Source organism: Camarhynchus parvulus, chromosome 4A (genome assembly GCF_901933205.1).
Source record: "Camarhynchus parvulus chromosome 4A, STF_HiC, whole genome shotgun sequence".
In the NCBI taxonomy this organism is placed as follows: domain Eukaryota; kingdom Metazoa; phylum Chordata; class Aves; order Passeriformes; family Thraupidae; genus Camarhynchus; species Camarhynchus parvulus.
The window spans coordinates 11890532-11905632 of NC_044600.1; the positions used below are offsets into that span (position 1 = coordinate 11890532).

The 15101-nt window shown below is 40.4% G+C and overlaps 1 protein-coding gene across 2 annotated transcripts in view; it reads left to right on the forward strand.

Moving 5' to 3' along the window:
* The window catches only part of TBC1D8B (TBC1 domain family member 8B), a 28465-nt gene extending 14001 nt beyond the window's left edge, over positions 1-14464 (forward strand). Inside the window, exons 9-21 of one of the 2 annotated variants that reach the window (XM_030967721.1) lie at positions 602-752; positions 982-1196; positions 1643-1760; positions 2469-2754; positions 4023-4152; positions 6019-6117; positions 7228-7296; positions 7483-7723; positions 8393-8458; positions 8558-8641; positions 9475-9531; positions 9849-9946; positions 10267-14464. In XM_030967721.1, the coding sequence (XP_030823581.1) occupies positions 602-752; positions 982-1196; positions 1643-1760; positions 2469-2754; positions 4023-4152; positions 6019-6117; positions 7228-7296; positions 7483-7723; positions 8393-8458; positions 8558-8641; positions 9475-9531; positions 9849-9946; positions 10267-10677 (2025 nt within the window). In that variant the 3' untranslated portion in view covers positions 10678-14464. Of the gene's footprint in view, positions 1-601; positions 753-981; positions 1197-1642; positions 1761-2468; positions 2755-4022; positions 4153-6018; positions 6118-7227; positions 7297-7482; positions 7724-8392; positions 8459-8557; positions 8642-9474; positions 9532-9848; positions 9947-10266 lie in introns of those variants that run through there. The other variant, XR_004061458.1, reaches the window with a different exon arrangement.
* Positions 14465-15101: the final 637 nt, after the last annotated feature.

The window sequence follows — 15101 nt, forward strand, 5'->3', positions numbered from 1 at the left end:
ATATGAATTTTTTTATATTAGAAATACCAGCAAACAAATACCCTTTGGGCAGGACAAAAGGGAGTCCAGATTTTTAAATGCTGCTTATAGTATGGTGAACAAAAGTGAACAAAATCTACTTTTCCTTTCAGTACCTTTAATTTCTTTAACAATGTTAAATCTTAGTGCTGCATGCACAGAAATTGTAGTGATGACATTCACCCTGTCTCAGCCCTGGAGCCTCACATGGGCTGGAGCACCTGATCAACAATTGCTTTGCTTCAGAGAAATGTCTGTTTGACCTTCCTGTTCTGTGGCACTTGTTGGTTTCTGTCAGATGGGATACTGAATTAGATCTACCTTCTGTCTCATCTTGTATAAACATACTTTAAAGAATAGTAGGTCATGTATGAGATGGCATTTTATGCTAAATTTGTGCTCTGCATGGGCTGGATTTTGCTCTGATTTGCTTCATCGCTCATTTCACACATCAATACGGATGCCAACGCTGCAGTTTCCAGTTTATGTGAATATAACTGGGAGCAAAATTTACTTCTGTTCTCTGACACTTGAGGAGAATCTACCAGTATACTTAATGCTTGTTATCTTCTGCTTTTGGTAGTTGAAAGAAAAAATGAAGGAGCAGTCATGGAACATCCTGTTTGCAGAACGGGGCCATGGGGTCAGTATGTTTCGGACAAAGAAGACTCGAGACCTGGTTGTAAGAGGCATCCCAGAGGCATTAAGAGGAGAACTCTGGCTGCTCTTCTCAGGTATTGCATAACAAGTATAATTGGTTCATTTTGGGAGTCATCATTGGCAATTTTCATTGCTGAATGTTTCCATTAATTCCAGTAGAATTACTCTGACACATTACTTTGGAAATATCTGGAGATTCATGAGGTACCTCAGTAGTCACCACAATTTTTATACAAATTTCAAACAATCAGATTGCTGCTTTACTGTTGTCCTCTAATACTGTGCAATGCAATGTGTTGGCAGGTGCTGTAAATGATATGGCATCCAACCCTGGTTATTACACTGAGCTGGTGGAGAAGTCCTTAGGAACGTGCACTTTGGCTACTGATGAAATTGAACGAGATTTACGTCGCTCCTTGCCTGAGCATCCTGCTTTTCAAAGTGACACAGGAATTTCTGCCCTCAGGAGAGTTCTTACAGCCTATGCATTCAGGAATCCACAAATTGGATATTGTCAGGTATAGAAGATTTGAGAGTCTTAGTGTTAGTTGTTGAAATATTAGCTCATGATGGCAGTATGGTAGCACCTCATATAATCTGTCACAGAAATGTGGAATAGTTTCTTGCTTAGTGGTTCACTTACTTTGCTTATTTCATGCCATTGTGTAAAATGAGTTTTTACATTGTACTTGGTTTAGTTTATAAATGCTGTCATGTCTACTTCATATATGCATTTGCATTCTAACAAGACATATAGCACTTAAAAATCTTTTTATCTACTTTAGATACTCTTTTCTGTGTTTAATAACATAAAAGTAAAACTTTTGTCGTGGCTGTAGGTTATCCCTGCACTTTAAAATGTTCTGTAAAGTGCTTTCAGAAATACAAATTCTAAGAAATAATACCAGTTGTGTTTTCTCTGTCTTTTCTCTTAAATGTTTCCTTTCCTGTTTGAATCTTGCAGGCAATGAATATTCTAACATCAGTACTTCTGCTGTATGCTAAAGAGGAGGAAGCATTCTGGCTTTTGGTTGCTGTGTGTGAAAGGATGCTCCCTGATTATTTCAATCGCCGAATCATTGGTAACATCCATCTGCTTTTTTATCTCTCTTGAACTGAATGTCTGCCTATATTGAATGTCAATGGTTATTCATTAAGAACAAATGTAAGGAATGAGCTGAAGACTGAGCAGTGGAGAGAAACCATTGCATTTGTTTCAGTATTGTGGAGTAGAAAATGGAGAACATTCCATGACTCCTCCTTAAATAGGCACGGATGTGATTTTCAGATATTGTCAGTATTCCAGGCATAGCTATTCAGGGAATAGTTTGACTGTTATACTGTTCTTTTGGAATTATAAATGCAGTTCATACTATTTATTTGAAACTTAGCCAGTTTAGATAAAGAAAAAGGAGTTACTTCAGGTCCAGACTTGGACTTTGATCTCATATACAGTTCTTACAGGTGTATATGTTGGAAGCTAATGGGGTGTGAAGTTTCATTCTTGTTGCAGAGGGATTGTGCTGGCTGTCAGGAGAGTCACTGGAAGCAGCCATGTAGTCACCGAAGTGCCAACACACTTGGAGCATGCCCAAGGCTCTGTCCCCAGGCATGGAGAGCACAGCTTCCCGCATGGGGGAAGGAGCCAATGGCTCCCTGCAGCTGGGCCTGCATGTGCTTGTGCAACAATGAGGCACTAGGATGGGAACTTTGTTTCTGGCTGGTGCTCTGAGAAGTGTGCTTCTCTGTGTTAAGATTTGGGTGGTGGTTTTGTTTTCCTTTCCCTGCAGGTGCCTTGGTAGATCAGGCAGTGTTTGAGGAGCTCATCAGGGTTCACCTGCCTCAGTTGACAGACCACATGACGGACATGACTTTTTTCTCCTCGGTCTCTCTCTCCTGGTTCCTTACCCTTTTTATCAGTGTGCTGCCAATTGAATGTGCAGTCAATGTGGTGGACTGTTTCTTCTATGATGGAATAAAGGCAATCTTGCAGCTGGGCCTTGCAGTGCTGGAATACAACATGGAGAAGTTGCTCACTTGTAAGGATGATGCAGAAGCAGTCACTGTTCTCAACAGGTATCACTGTAACTGTTACTCTTTCAGGCTACATAGCAGCTGCTATAATTGTAGGTAGATAAGTCATTCTGAGGTAGCTGAGAAGACATCTAGTCAAGACTTCCAAAGGCTTCAAAGGAATTAGTGCTCATCTCAGGCTGAAATTCCGGAAGAGGTGGCTGGAAAGTGGGCCTGGATCCTCTGAACATCCCATCCTAAAGTTCTACTAAAACCATAACTGTTTTGTGCATTTTAAAGAAAAAGCTATATGCTTTTAACCTTGAATTTGTATGATGTATAGAAGGCAGATTGTCTTGATGAGAATATCTAAAGCCCATTATGGCTGTTCCAGACATCAGTTCAGGCATCAACTTACAGCAGCAAGTTCTTCAACTTAGTTCTTGTAGTTTAGGCTGCTGAATCCTCTGCTGTTAGTGGCTTAAAACAGACCAAGAAAATGTGATGAGCTCATCAGTCATGATGAGATGTTTGTTCTATGTTAGCAACGTGAAGTGTGCTTTTAACTGACTTTAAACTGTACTGCAAACAAAACTTGTTTTTTCTTCACTAACTAAATTCTCTTGTTGATGCTGTGATTGTGTATCATGGAGTATTAGAACAGGAAAATTGCTGTGCTATAGCAGTTAACGAGTTATGACTGTTAAGAACTGATAATAAGAATTTCTGTTTAGTGAGGCTTTTACATGGTGCATGATTGAATAGGGTAGGAGCTACAGAATTGTTGAAGAAAATGTAGTTTTTGTTATGAGACCATGCAGTCTGGTGTCTATGGTAAAATCTGTCTTCCCCACTGGATCTATTTAGGCTGGTTATGTGGGTGAGATAAGCAGGTACAGATCAGGCATGTCTTTGTCTTATACATCTGGGGGAATTAAGATTGTCTTGTTCACAGTTCAGGACAAGCCTTTTTCTCTGTCCCAATTAGTACAGCCTTGCTAAATGAAATAGACGACCAGGGGATTGCCAAGTGGAAGGGACCTTGGAAAGAGTCTAGTTTGACTTGCCACTCAAAAGGGGATCGCTGCTAGCACTAGATCACATAAGCTCAGTCCTAAAAACTCCCAAGGCTAGAAGTTCTACAACCTCCTCTGGGTGGGCAGTTCCAATGTTCATCTTTGTTACTATTATAGCATATTTGTGCTACTGACTCTGATATTCTTTGTTTTTTTCCTATTCTCTTCTCACTTTTTCTTCAGTAGATGCCAATGTTATTGTTTTATTGTGATAATCTGGTTCCTGCTGATTTCTCATGTGTTTGCTTTGTGCAGATTTTTTGACAGTGTCACTAACAAAGACAGTCCTTTACCTCCAGCTGTGCAGCAGGGCTCCAACCTCAGTGATACAAAGAGTGACCATCCAAAAGTGGACATCACTGATCTGATCCGAGAGTCAAATGAAGTATGTGTTCTGTGGGCATATTTTTGCATGCTGTGCAGTGTTAATGTTTCATGGGCTACTTTGAAACAGTGCAGTTGCATTGTACAAACTAGGGTAGAAAATCTGTCTGGATTGGTAGAAATTTGGCTCTTTACTTTGTTGAATTTTAAAATGTAGTTCAGTTTCATTCCTTTAACTCATGACAAAGTCTAATCAGGCATGAAGAAGTCATGTTTACCTGGAGAATGGAAGATTGTATAACATTTTATCACATTAAATTAATTAAGATTTTCATTATATATTGTATGTATATTCTTACATTGCCCAATACCAGTGCTCAGAAGCCAGAGCAGTGAATGAGTTACAATTCAGAGATGCAAATTCTCTCTGCTTCCACTTTGTTTCAAACCTGAGGGATGCTGGGTAGCAGTCTCCACAGGAACACAGAAAGCTAGTTCTGGAAGAAAACTCAACAGCTTATCCAGTTCAGCTTCCTGTCCAGCATCCTCCCAGATCATCCTTTGAAAAGTCTAGTGTTGTTAAAACAGTTCCACAAAAGAAAATCTGCAGAAACTCTAGTCCATCATAGGGTTTGTCTGCCCATGTGGGAAGCTATCGAGTTAATTTCTGTTGGATGTTCATAAAGCACTATTGAGGAGAGTTGGCTGTGGTTTTCTCCATAGCTCCTTGTTGCTGTTAGGTGGTTGTTCATCATTTACCCTTTCAAGTCTGGTCATAGAATCAGTTACAGAATAGTTTGGGTTGACAGGGGCCTTTAAAGACCACCTAATCCAACCCCCCTGCAGTGAGCAGGGACATCTAGATCAGGCTGCTCAGTTGGAGTCCAGCCTCATCATGACTCTAAGTGAGAAGAATGAGTTTTAACAGATTGCTCTAAGGGAATTCCCAGATCTGTTCTTTTGCTAGATTTAATACAACCAGTCCTTTAACCTTTCATCAAAGTTAATGTGCTCAGACTCTCTTGTCTGTGTTGCAGTTTTTCATATCTTGTTTAAAGGGCATTGCTGATAAGGGGACAAACAGACTGCAGAAGAGCTTCTGGAAGTCCTGCCTAATTTCATTGTTTATCACTCATTTGTTCTCAAAGTTTGTTATTAGAAGCAGTTTTGCCCATGGTACATGGTGGTCGTGGTTAGGCCATGTCTTCCTGATTGCCTGTGCTGCTGAAAAGTGTCAAAAAACTTACAGAAAAGAAGTTGAATCTATTGAATTTCCTCATGAAAGGAAATTTAATTGATTTGACATGGTCTTGATAAAGAATGTTGTCCTGTTTTGATCAACCGGTTTCTGCTTAGATTTTAATTTTTTAATAATTTGTTCCATGATTTATCTGGTAATTTCTTTCTAGTTCTTGCCTCCTATCTCGCTTTTCCTTAAAGATAAATGCATTTATTCACTCCAGTGCTCAGACACCTTTCATGTCCTTCAGAAATTACAGAAGTAGCCAGGAATGATTCAGAAATAACTTAGCTGATTTCTTAATTTCACTAGAGTGAACTTCAGTCCCTGAAAACATGCACATCTTAGACTTTGCTGCCTTGCAGAAGTAGTCACCATGTGATGACAGAGTTGGGTATAGAGCCAACGCACAGTAAAATCCCTTCCTTTTTCTTCCCACACAGGGAACTACTCCAGTTTCTTCTTTCTCCATCAATCTCTGAAACACCCTTTCAAACACCCTTTTAAAAGTTACACTGGTTAGGGAGAATGTTAGTGCTCTAATAAATTATTTTTTCCTCAGAGTTTCTTTGATCTTCCTTTGTGTCCATGCCTGTAATGTGCTTATTAGATGTTAGAGAGACAAAGGTGCTTGTTTAGATGTGTCTCCCAGCAGTTGATTGCATGCAATGGTGCTTTTCTCCTCAGAGGTACGGTGACATTCGCTATGAGGACGTGGAGAGCTTGCGCTGCAGGAACCGGCTTTATGTGATCCAGACCTTGGAAGCTACGACCAAGCAGAATGTGGTGAGTGACTGGCAAGAGTTTCAACCTTCTTCCTGATAAAATTCCCCTTTGGAAGGTTCTGAGAAGAGCTGCAGTTTCCAGGCCAAATATATGATTTTATACTGAACCCCCCTCATGTCTGCAGGGTGTCTGTTAACTGAGGCTTGGCCTGTGATGTTTTCAGGCTGTAAATCACAGCATGACCTTCTGGTCTCCTTACAAGCAGCACCATTGCCAACCACTTCAAAAGGCTGGTGCATCTCTCACACTTTGCATGGATTGGAACAGGCTGACCTATATTTCTATCTGCTGATGTTAATGCTGTTCTCTTAGAGGCATAGAGCACCATACAGTAAAACAATTAAGCACCTGCATTTTTACTCCAGGAAGCAGCACTGAAGAGGTTATTGTAGTGCATTCAATAGGGGTTGCTTTTTGTCTGTGTTGTGTGTGAATGTCTGGTAATGTGGCAGCTCTCTATCTGTCTATCTCATCCTTTCAATTCAGACTGCTCAGTGAAGGTGAGGAGCTTCCTTTGTTTGCCTGTTTTCTTCAGTGGCTCTTTGCCAATACCTGATGATAATACTAGTCTGTCCACCACCTAGTGCTTCTTTCTGTGGTAAATGTGGCTGGTAGCAACATAAGCTAAGTGCTGGTGGCTATGCTAAGATGGTATTGTTGTATTTAATTTTACAAAACATATATGTTGTGAAGTTAGAAGCTGGTCTTACTGCAAACTTTGTTTTTTAAAAGTGATGAACAATTTTTTTAAATTAAAAAAAACGAGGATTCAGCTTTACTGTTGAGAGCTGAACATGCATTTGTGCATTTAAAGGAAGCTATATGTTATGTCATTATAAATAATTGAGTTTTATCTCCTGGGTTTCATAGTGTAGGCTCCATGTATGTTAGTAATGTGACTAGCCTTAAGCTTGTCTTTTTTTTGAGAAATTATTTATTTTAATCTACAATCTTCTGATTACTTTTTAAAAGAAGTGCTCTTCTTGTAACTGTAACATGGCAAAACCTGGAATATGCAAACACTGTCTCTTAATGTAGTGTTAAATCTCCCATAATATTGTTCCAAAGAGGGAAGACACATTAATTAATTTTTTCTTGACTTTGTTTCAGCTACGTGTTGTGTCTCAAGAAGTAAAATTCAGTCCTACTGATCTTGAAGAGCTTTATGAATTATTCAAGGTAATGTGCCATTTTCCTCACTTACCAAACAGCCATCTTAACAGTAGACTTTGAAATGGTTTTAGTAAATAAAGGTTGGACTCAATATATGTTTTATATGCCAGCTGTATATATTAACTCCTCACATCTTTCCCCCAGAGAGACTTGTTGTTTCCTGAAACCTCATGTTTTATCTTTGCTTTGCAGAAGGAGCATTTCCTTTCCTGTTACTGGAGTGTAAATAGTCCTGTGCTGCAGCACCATGATGCCAGCCTGCCCTACCTTGAGCAGTACCGGGTTGATTGCCAGCAGTTCAGGGTTCTGTGCCACCTCCTGAGCCCCTGGTCCCACTGTGCCAACAGAGACTCCCTGGCTCTCTGGACATTCCGACTGATGGATGAGAGTTCCAACTGCCTTATAAACTTCAAACAATTTGCCTGTGTTCTTGGTATGGCAACAAAACACACATGAGCACATTCACATGGCTCCTGGGAGTAGTCCTGCGGTGTATCACCTTCCATACTCTATACAAAAAGCTGAGGAGATTGAGTCTCTTAACACAGGGTCAAATAATGTGATTTTTATTACAGGCAGAATAGTTTCCTCTTGGAGATTAAATTTACATGTGGCTTGGCCATCAATATATCCACAAATGAAGAATGGTCTGATCTCATTGCCCAGCCTGTTTGGTTTATGATAATTCTTCATACTAAGTCATCTTTTACCCTGATTGTGCAGGATGACCAATGCCTTATTCCTCTGGGAAACTGAAAATTGTCTTGGCTCACTGCTCTGTTCCTTTCATCTTGTTTTCAAAGTGGTATGTTCAGGAAACAAAAATTTAAGGCAAATTCTGAAGACATTAGTGCTTTATTTCTTTTGGTGCTGTGGTTTTATTTTAGTAAGTCATAGACATTATTAGTGTTCTTTCATCAGTGTAGGCTAACCCCTGGCTCAGCCACAAGTGATAGAACTTTCTTTAAGCTTCATATCTAATTATACTCCCTGTAAGGTAGGGCACATGTCCAGTTCCAACCTCTCTGGATTGTATTTGTTTAAGTTAAGAGGGTATTTTAAAGTTTGGTCCATTTGAATAGACTGTCCTTTCCCCTAACAGATACGATGTATAATGGAAGCTTCACTGACAAACTCAAGTTTCTTTTTAAGTTGCACATCCCTCCAGGTAAGTGAGAAACAGTGGCATTTGGTTTTTGTCATTGTTGTCACTGCTTTGGTAAGGCCTGGGTACCATGAACCCACTTTATTTAATTATTTATTGCAGCTTTTACTGAAGTAGAATCTCTAAGCCCTTCCAAAGGGGATGATCTTTCAAAAGAAGAACTGATGCACTTCAGCCAACTCAGTGGTAAGCTCCAGAGTGTGAGGTTTTGCCTGCAGAATACTAGAAGGAATCTATTAATTATCCTGTGAAAAATGGAGAGCTTTCTTCTGAAAACAAGTAAATCCAGTAAATCATATCCCTGTTAACAGAATCCCTTGTGAAGATCTTCTGTAGATAGTTACAATTTAATAAACTTGTGCACAAGTTGTGGATAGCTCATCTGATGGTTGAATTCAAAGGCCTGTGTGTGTTTACATGGAAATAGGGGAGTGGATTTGGTTGGCTTTGTCAGCATTGTGGGCAGCCTATTGCAGTGTTGAAGTGATGGCTGGTTCATTTCTGCATCCTGAGCGTAAAGGAATGGTATTTTCTGCCTCAAGAATTAAAATACCAAATCCATACTTACTTTGAGGTGCTAAGCATTTCAAAATTCTTTGCTTTCATTTTAGACCAAGTGAGCTGAAAAAGCTTTAGTAAATTTATGGAGTTGATAAAATAATCTGTTTCAAATACTCTTGAAACCTGTGGAATTTTTATAGGGAAGACAGATCCCTTTTTGGTTTTACAATCTGCCTAAAGTAGACAATATATAGGTGCTGTTCCTGCTGCTCTTCAAGTCCTGCACCATGAATATTGTAAAGATTATTTAATTGATAGCAGTTTCATTGGTGATCTTCACAGTGACTTCTATTTTTGTAGAAAGTATGCAGATTTTGCCATGTGGTTTCTTCTTGACCTAATCTGTGCTGAGAACATTGAGGGTCTTGTGCCTTAAGGAAGGAATTTTTGCTAAGGGAAATGAAACATTGGTCCTTTTTTTCTGAAATAAGTAACTTTTTTCCCCCCTTAAATTGTAGTTTCATCTGTTGGGGATAATCTTGAAAGTGGTTCTTTGAAGAGCAGCCCAGAAAAAGGTAAAAGAATCCTGGTGGCATATTTGGTAACTGTGTCTTTTGGGGGAGTAGAGCTGGGAAAGTGTGGGTGGCAGAGTATATTAAGTAACATCAACCTTAGGGTGCTGCTAACATACTGTCCTCTTATGTAAGTGTAGTCATGGGAGCAAAAGGGGAAAAGTAAACTCTGGTCCTCTGTATGTCCTTGGCCCCACCACTCTGTTGAGAAGGAATGACATTGAAGATGCCAGTTCTTTTGCTTATCATCCCTTGTGGGAAGGTCTCAGTTCTTGTTTGTTCACTTTTTTTTTTTTTTGCACTTCTTCCCCTTCAAAAAGGGAAGGGGAAGGTTGACATTCAGGCATATCTGAAGCAATGGCAAGATGAACTTCTTAAAAAAGAAGAAAATGTCAAGGATTTGCCACGAATGAATCAGGTAAACTGTTTGAGTCTTATTTAAATCTATTTTAGAACTCTTTAAATCCTATTACAATATTTCTGAAGGATTCGTAGGATCCCTTTAATTTCAAATCTTCACATCAGTCATTAGACTGTGGCTTTTTAAAACTGCTGTAATGTATCAAGGCAGGGACTGTGAGACACACGTAGGTTTCTCAGGGCTAGTCCATGCTGTCGTTAGAGCTGCTGCCCCAGGTGCCAGGCAGCAGCAGGCACTGGGCTGAGAATACAGCAGGCAGTGAAACAGAACAGCTGTGTTGCTCTTCTCATAGCAATCTCCTCTGTATCTCTCTGTAGTCTCAGTTCATCCAGTTCTCAAAAACTCTCTACAATCTGTTCCATGGGGATCCTGAGGAGGAGCTCCTGTACCGAGCCATCGCGGTGGTCACCAGCCTCCTGCTGAAAATGGAAGAAGTTGGCAGAAGGCTGCAGAGTCCCATGTCACCTGTCAGAAGTCCAGTTGCTGTTACAGAAGTGGCTGCTGAAGTGCCCAGAGAGAGGCAGGAGGAAAGCAGCTCTGAGCAGACTGAAGGCAGTAGAGCACAGAGTTTGGAAGGGAACCATGAATGGTCTTTTGCCTTTGAACAGATTCTGGCATCCTTATTAAATGAGCCAGCCTTTGTGAGATTTTTTGAAAAACCTCATGACATAAAAGCTAAAATAGAGAGTGCTAAAAATTTACAACTTAAAGCAAGAACCAGAATGTAATTTTCTGTACATTTGACTCTGAATTAATCACATAAAGTGCTTACCAATGAAGGCTGTAACTATGGAAATCAAGTCTGGTGTTGACATAGGAAATTAAGTTTGAAGAATTAGCTTTAAGTATCAGATTACTGGTATGTAATGTAAATAAAAATAGTTTGAAGCACTGTCACTTTCTTGCATTGTTCATAAAGTTTCACTCCAAAATAGGAACTAAATAATGAACTGCCTTTACCATGTTATAAAAACATGCAGCATTGCTTGGAGATACTGGATGCGTACCTGTTGCAAACCTGTCTGAATCACTGTTAGAGTAGGTGTTCTCCTGGTTCTTTTCTATTACTATGATAAAAGGAATGACTTTTTCCCATTTTCACTTTAAAGAAGCGTCAACAGTTTGGAGGTTGTCTTCCACATTAATTAGTTATTTCCAAATTGCTTGTGGGCTGGGGCCAAAGCAGGGTGAAGACTAAGAACAGAGGCTGTGATAGCATGACAGGACCATGAGATTAAAAAAGGAAGTTGTCCTGCTCACAATTCCTCTGCTTCAGTGTTACCCATGGGTCAGGACTGTAGTAGATTCCAGCCCCTCTTTCCATTTTCATGCCAATCCTCCTACAAAGAAAAGCTGAAAAGGATGGAAGCTTATTTGGTCATCCAGGCTGCACAAGGATGCAGAAACTAATACTGATTAAAATCAAGGGAAAGCAGTGGCTGAATCTGTCTGACTACATGGTGGTTGTAGTTTATCTGGCAAGATAAACTATTGTTGGCTTCTTAGGAGCATGTTGATGGAATGTGGAGTTTTGCTGGTGTTTGGAAAGCCCAAACACAGGCCATCTGTAGCTGAGTGTTGACTATTGAGCTGCTTAGGGACAGATTGCAGTTGCTTCTTTGCCTACCCTGAGTCCATATCTCAACCCAGTAATTACTATTGCTTTTCTATAGCACTTTGGATTGTTGCTGCTGTAATATTTTCCCTCTGTCAGGATTCAAGGCAACAAGAAAATCCCCTTGAATCTGACTTGAAATTTTTAATATATAAAATATGATGTAGTAGACATCCTGTGGAGGAAAGCTCTGCCAGTGTAAAAGCTGAGAAATGTTGACCTTGAATTTTTGGTAGCTGATGCTAGAAGGAATTCAGAGAAGGAGGGTAAGAGCTTGTATTTTAACAACAACAGCAAAGTAAGTGGGGAGTCTTGCTAAACTAGTTTAAAACATCTGTTTCCAAAGCCTGTATGACAATCTTTCTCTGCAGAGCAGCATTATTTTTATACTGTGCATGTTTTATAAAGAAGCAGAATGGGGATGATGGTATATTTTGGGGGCTTTTTGTGCAATACTAGTATGAATGAAGAATAAAACAAATTTCTGACTTGTGTTACAGGCACTTTGTGAAATGCCATCATTGCAGTTGGTGTTAAATTTATGAATGATGTCTTACACTCTCCTCAATACTCTCAGGTATTAATGTAAAATAAAGTTTTACTGAAGAAGTCCAAAAGCTGTATCATATATGTGAAGAATGAGGAAGCTTTTTTCAGAAGCCTTCACAAAGTAATTGCAGTTGGTACAATATACTGCTGATTTGTATTTTTATGTATAAAATAAAAAAAACCCGAATTTATCCATTTATATGGATATGGATAGGGCCACACTGTGTTACTTTTTAAAAATGTTTTCACAAAGTTGTTCAGAAATACAAAGTAGATGATGTTTTTCTAGCCCAGGATGTACCCAGATAAGGCTTGATCAGTGAGTAATTCTGCAAATAGCCATGATGAAATTAATGGAGCCTTATGAGAACAGATACAGCTGCCCCTACCAAAAGCTTTTGTAGGTTTATGAGAGATGCTGTTTATGTCAACAAGTAGTCAAAGCTGTAAACTATTTGCCAATTAAAGTAATAGAGATATAAAAGTCTTAAAACTCAAGGAATTTTTTGATTGAGAGCCAAGATGTGAAGATCTAAGTGCAGAAGAAGGTGAGGAACTTGCAAAGTACAACAACCTTCTGTTGTTCCCTGGATTGTAAAAAGGTGCTCAGTTTGTACAATGCCCTTTTCGTGCCCACCCAAGAGACTGCAGAGCTTTTGCCAGCTGGGTAGTAGCTCTTGTCAGATGTCATATCCATGTATGAAGAGCTTACTTATCAAAATAGATTTAATGTGATGATGTAGGGGGGAACACTAACTTTTATTAACTGCATGGATTTTTTCTGTTAAATTTATTTATACTTTTTCCCAAAAGGAGTAGTGTCTTTAAATTGTTCCTGTAATACAGCTTCAGGCTGATCCAGGAAGACCAGTCACAGTGACCAGGCATCCAGTCTCAGCAGGATGGAGGGTGGAGTGAGGTCACTTCCAATAGGCTGGCAGCACTTAGCTGGCAGGTTCTTCTTTTTCCTCTTTTTGGAACCTCTGGATCATGGGCTGATTGTTTGGGGAGAGGTAGATGTAGCAAGTGCCAGTGATTTCCAACGAGTGTAACCCAGATGTTTTATTTGCTGAGCTAATTCCTCAGGGCACCATAAGCTGAGCTCTGCTTGTGACAGAGGAACTCTGGAGTTAGTGTCCAGCTTCTTTCCTTCCCTTTCCTATTCCAGCTCCTTCCATCCCTATTCCAGACAGGCTGGCTCACAAACAGATGCAGATTTAGCTGGGACTGGTGGAGCTAGAGCGACAGCATCTCATTCCCTTCCTTCACTCCTGGAGAGTGATGCCTTGACTTCACAGCCCTGCACAGTCAGGGACAGAGATCCCTGTGCTGTGCTGCTTCTTGGCCAGGTGAAATTGGTGATACAGAGATGGCCCCAGACTCCCATCACATCCCCTGAGGGTGCTGGGTGTGCACATGAACAGGAAGCAGCTTGGTTAAGTTATTCTGTTGTGTCATTTCACTCACCTGTGTTACTTTTTTTCTGTAAGTTTCCATGAAGTTTTCCACCTTTATTTTCAGGTTCAGTCATAGGAAATAAATGAAGGTGCATCATTCAGTAAAAATAGACAGCTGTAGATTGCTACAGCTGTTTGTCCAGCTTGACAATTGCAGTGCCTACTGCAGTGTGACTTGGCAGCTGTGTCATGGTCACCCATGCTGTGGGGGACACTGCACAGCCCCAGCTTGTGGCTGGGCCATTGTTGCTGTGTGCTAAGATGCCTTTTGTCAGAGCTGTGCCTGGGGACACAGCCAGCAGAGCTGGGATCTTCCTGGTCTTGCCATATGGAATGTGCTGCTCTGGAGCCTGGCTGCTCCCTGTGCTCTGGGTGACAGCCCTGACCCCCACAAGGAACTGGCTGCTTGGCCTCTGTGTGCCCAGCTCAGGGGAGGGAATAGCTCAAATAATAAAAATACCAGCTCTTTCTACCATGGGGGACAACTGATGGTAATTAAACCAGTAGCATTTTCCAGGACATGGAAGTGGCTGCTGCCATGTGATACAGAAAAATCACTTTCCATCCATTTCGAAAACAAGCCACTTGTTCATCTCTCTAATGGCTAAATAATAATGTAATTTTAGAAGGGTTTGCTACCGTAGTGACTAAAAATTGCTGTGTGTTGATTTTATCAGAATTTTCTCATCCAATTGTACCATACAAGGTTCTTGATTGTGATTGCTGTTGTTATCTGGACTAAAACAGAAGGAAATGCTCTGATTTGTTTCCAGAAAAATAGGCTATTTTGTCTTTTTGCTATAGCTTTGTCACTTTACCAAGACGGCAGCACATGTTTGTGTTGACAGATTGGCTTTTATACAATGTGTTGTATGCAGAGGTACTGTAAGACAAATGGGGTGTTAAATAAAATATTGTTTCCCTTAAGTAAAAAACCCCTGTGTTTGAGGTATTATTATTTCCTGTGATGGCCTGCTGTGGAAGTTCCTTCAAGAGTGTTGGTCATGTTAAAGCCACATTTAGTCAGTGCTTTGCAAAACAAGGAGCAAGCCAAAGCCCCTGCTGGGACAGCAGCCTCCCAGAGGAGGAGGAAAAATGGAGACCTGAATTTTGAAGCCCGAGCTGGCTTCAGTGCCGGGCTGCTGAGTACTGGCACTTGCTTTGTCCATCCAAATTAAAACAGAATGTGCAGAGCCTGATGCCTTGTTCTTTCTAATTTATGTATTGCTCCTATTGCCTCTGGCACTGGTCACAGAAATCCCAGTCCTTGTCCTGAGCCCCATCCCTGCAGCTGTCCATGCACGTGGACACAATGGCTGCTGCTCTTGTCTCTCCTGGAGAGCAGGGATCAGATCCCTAACAGACCCACACCACCCAGGGAATAACAAAAGTACATAATGTGTAAGAGGTCCTACAAGTATTATTTTATTTCTTAATTTTTTTTTTAAATACTATGTACAATCTGTTTAAAGCTTGTCAAAATGCATGGGCTCCCATTCAATGGAGCTGTGCAGGGACATAGATTCAAAAC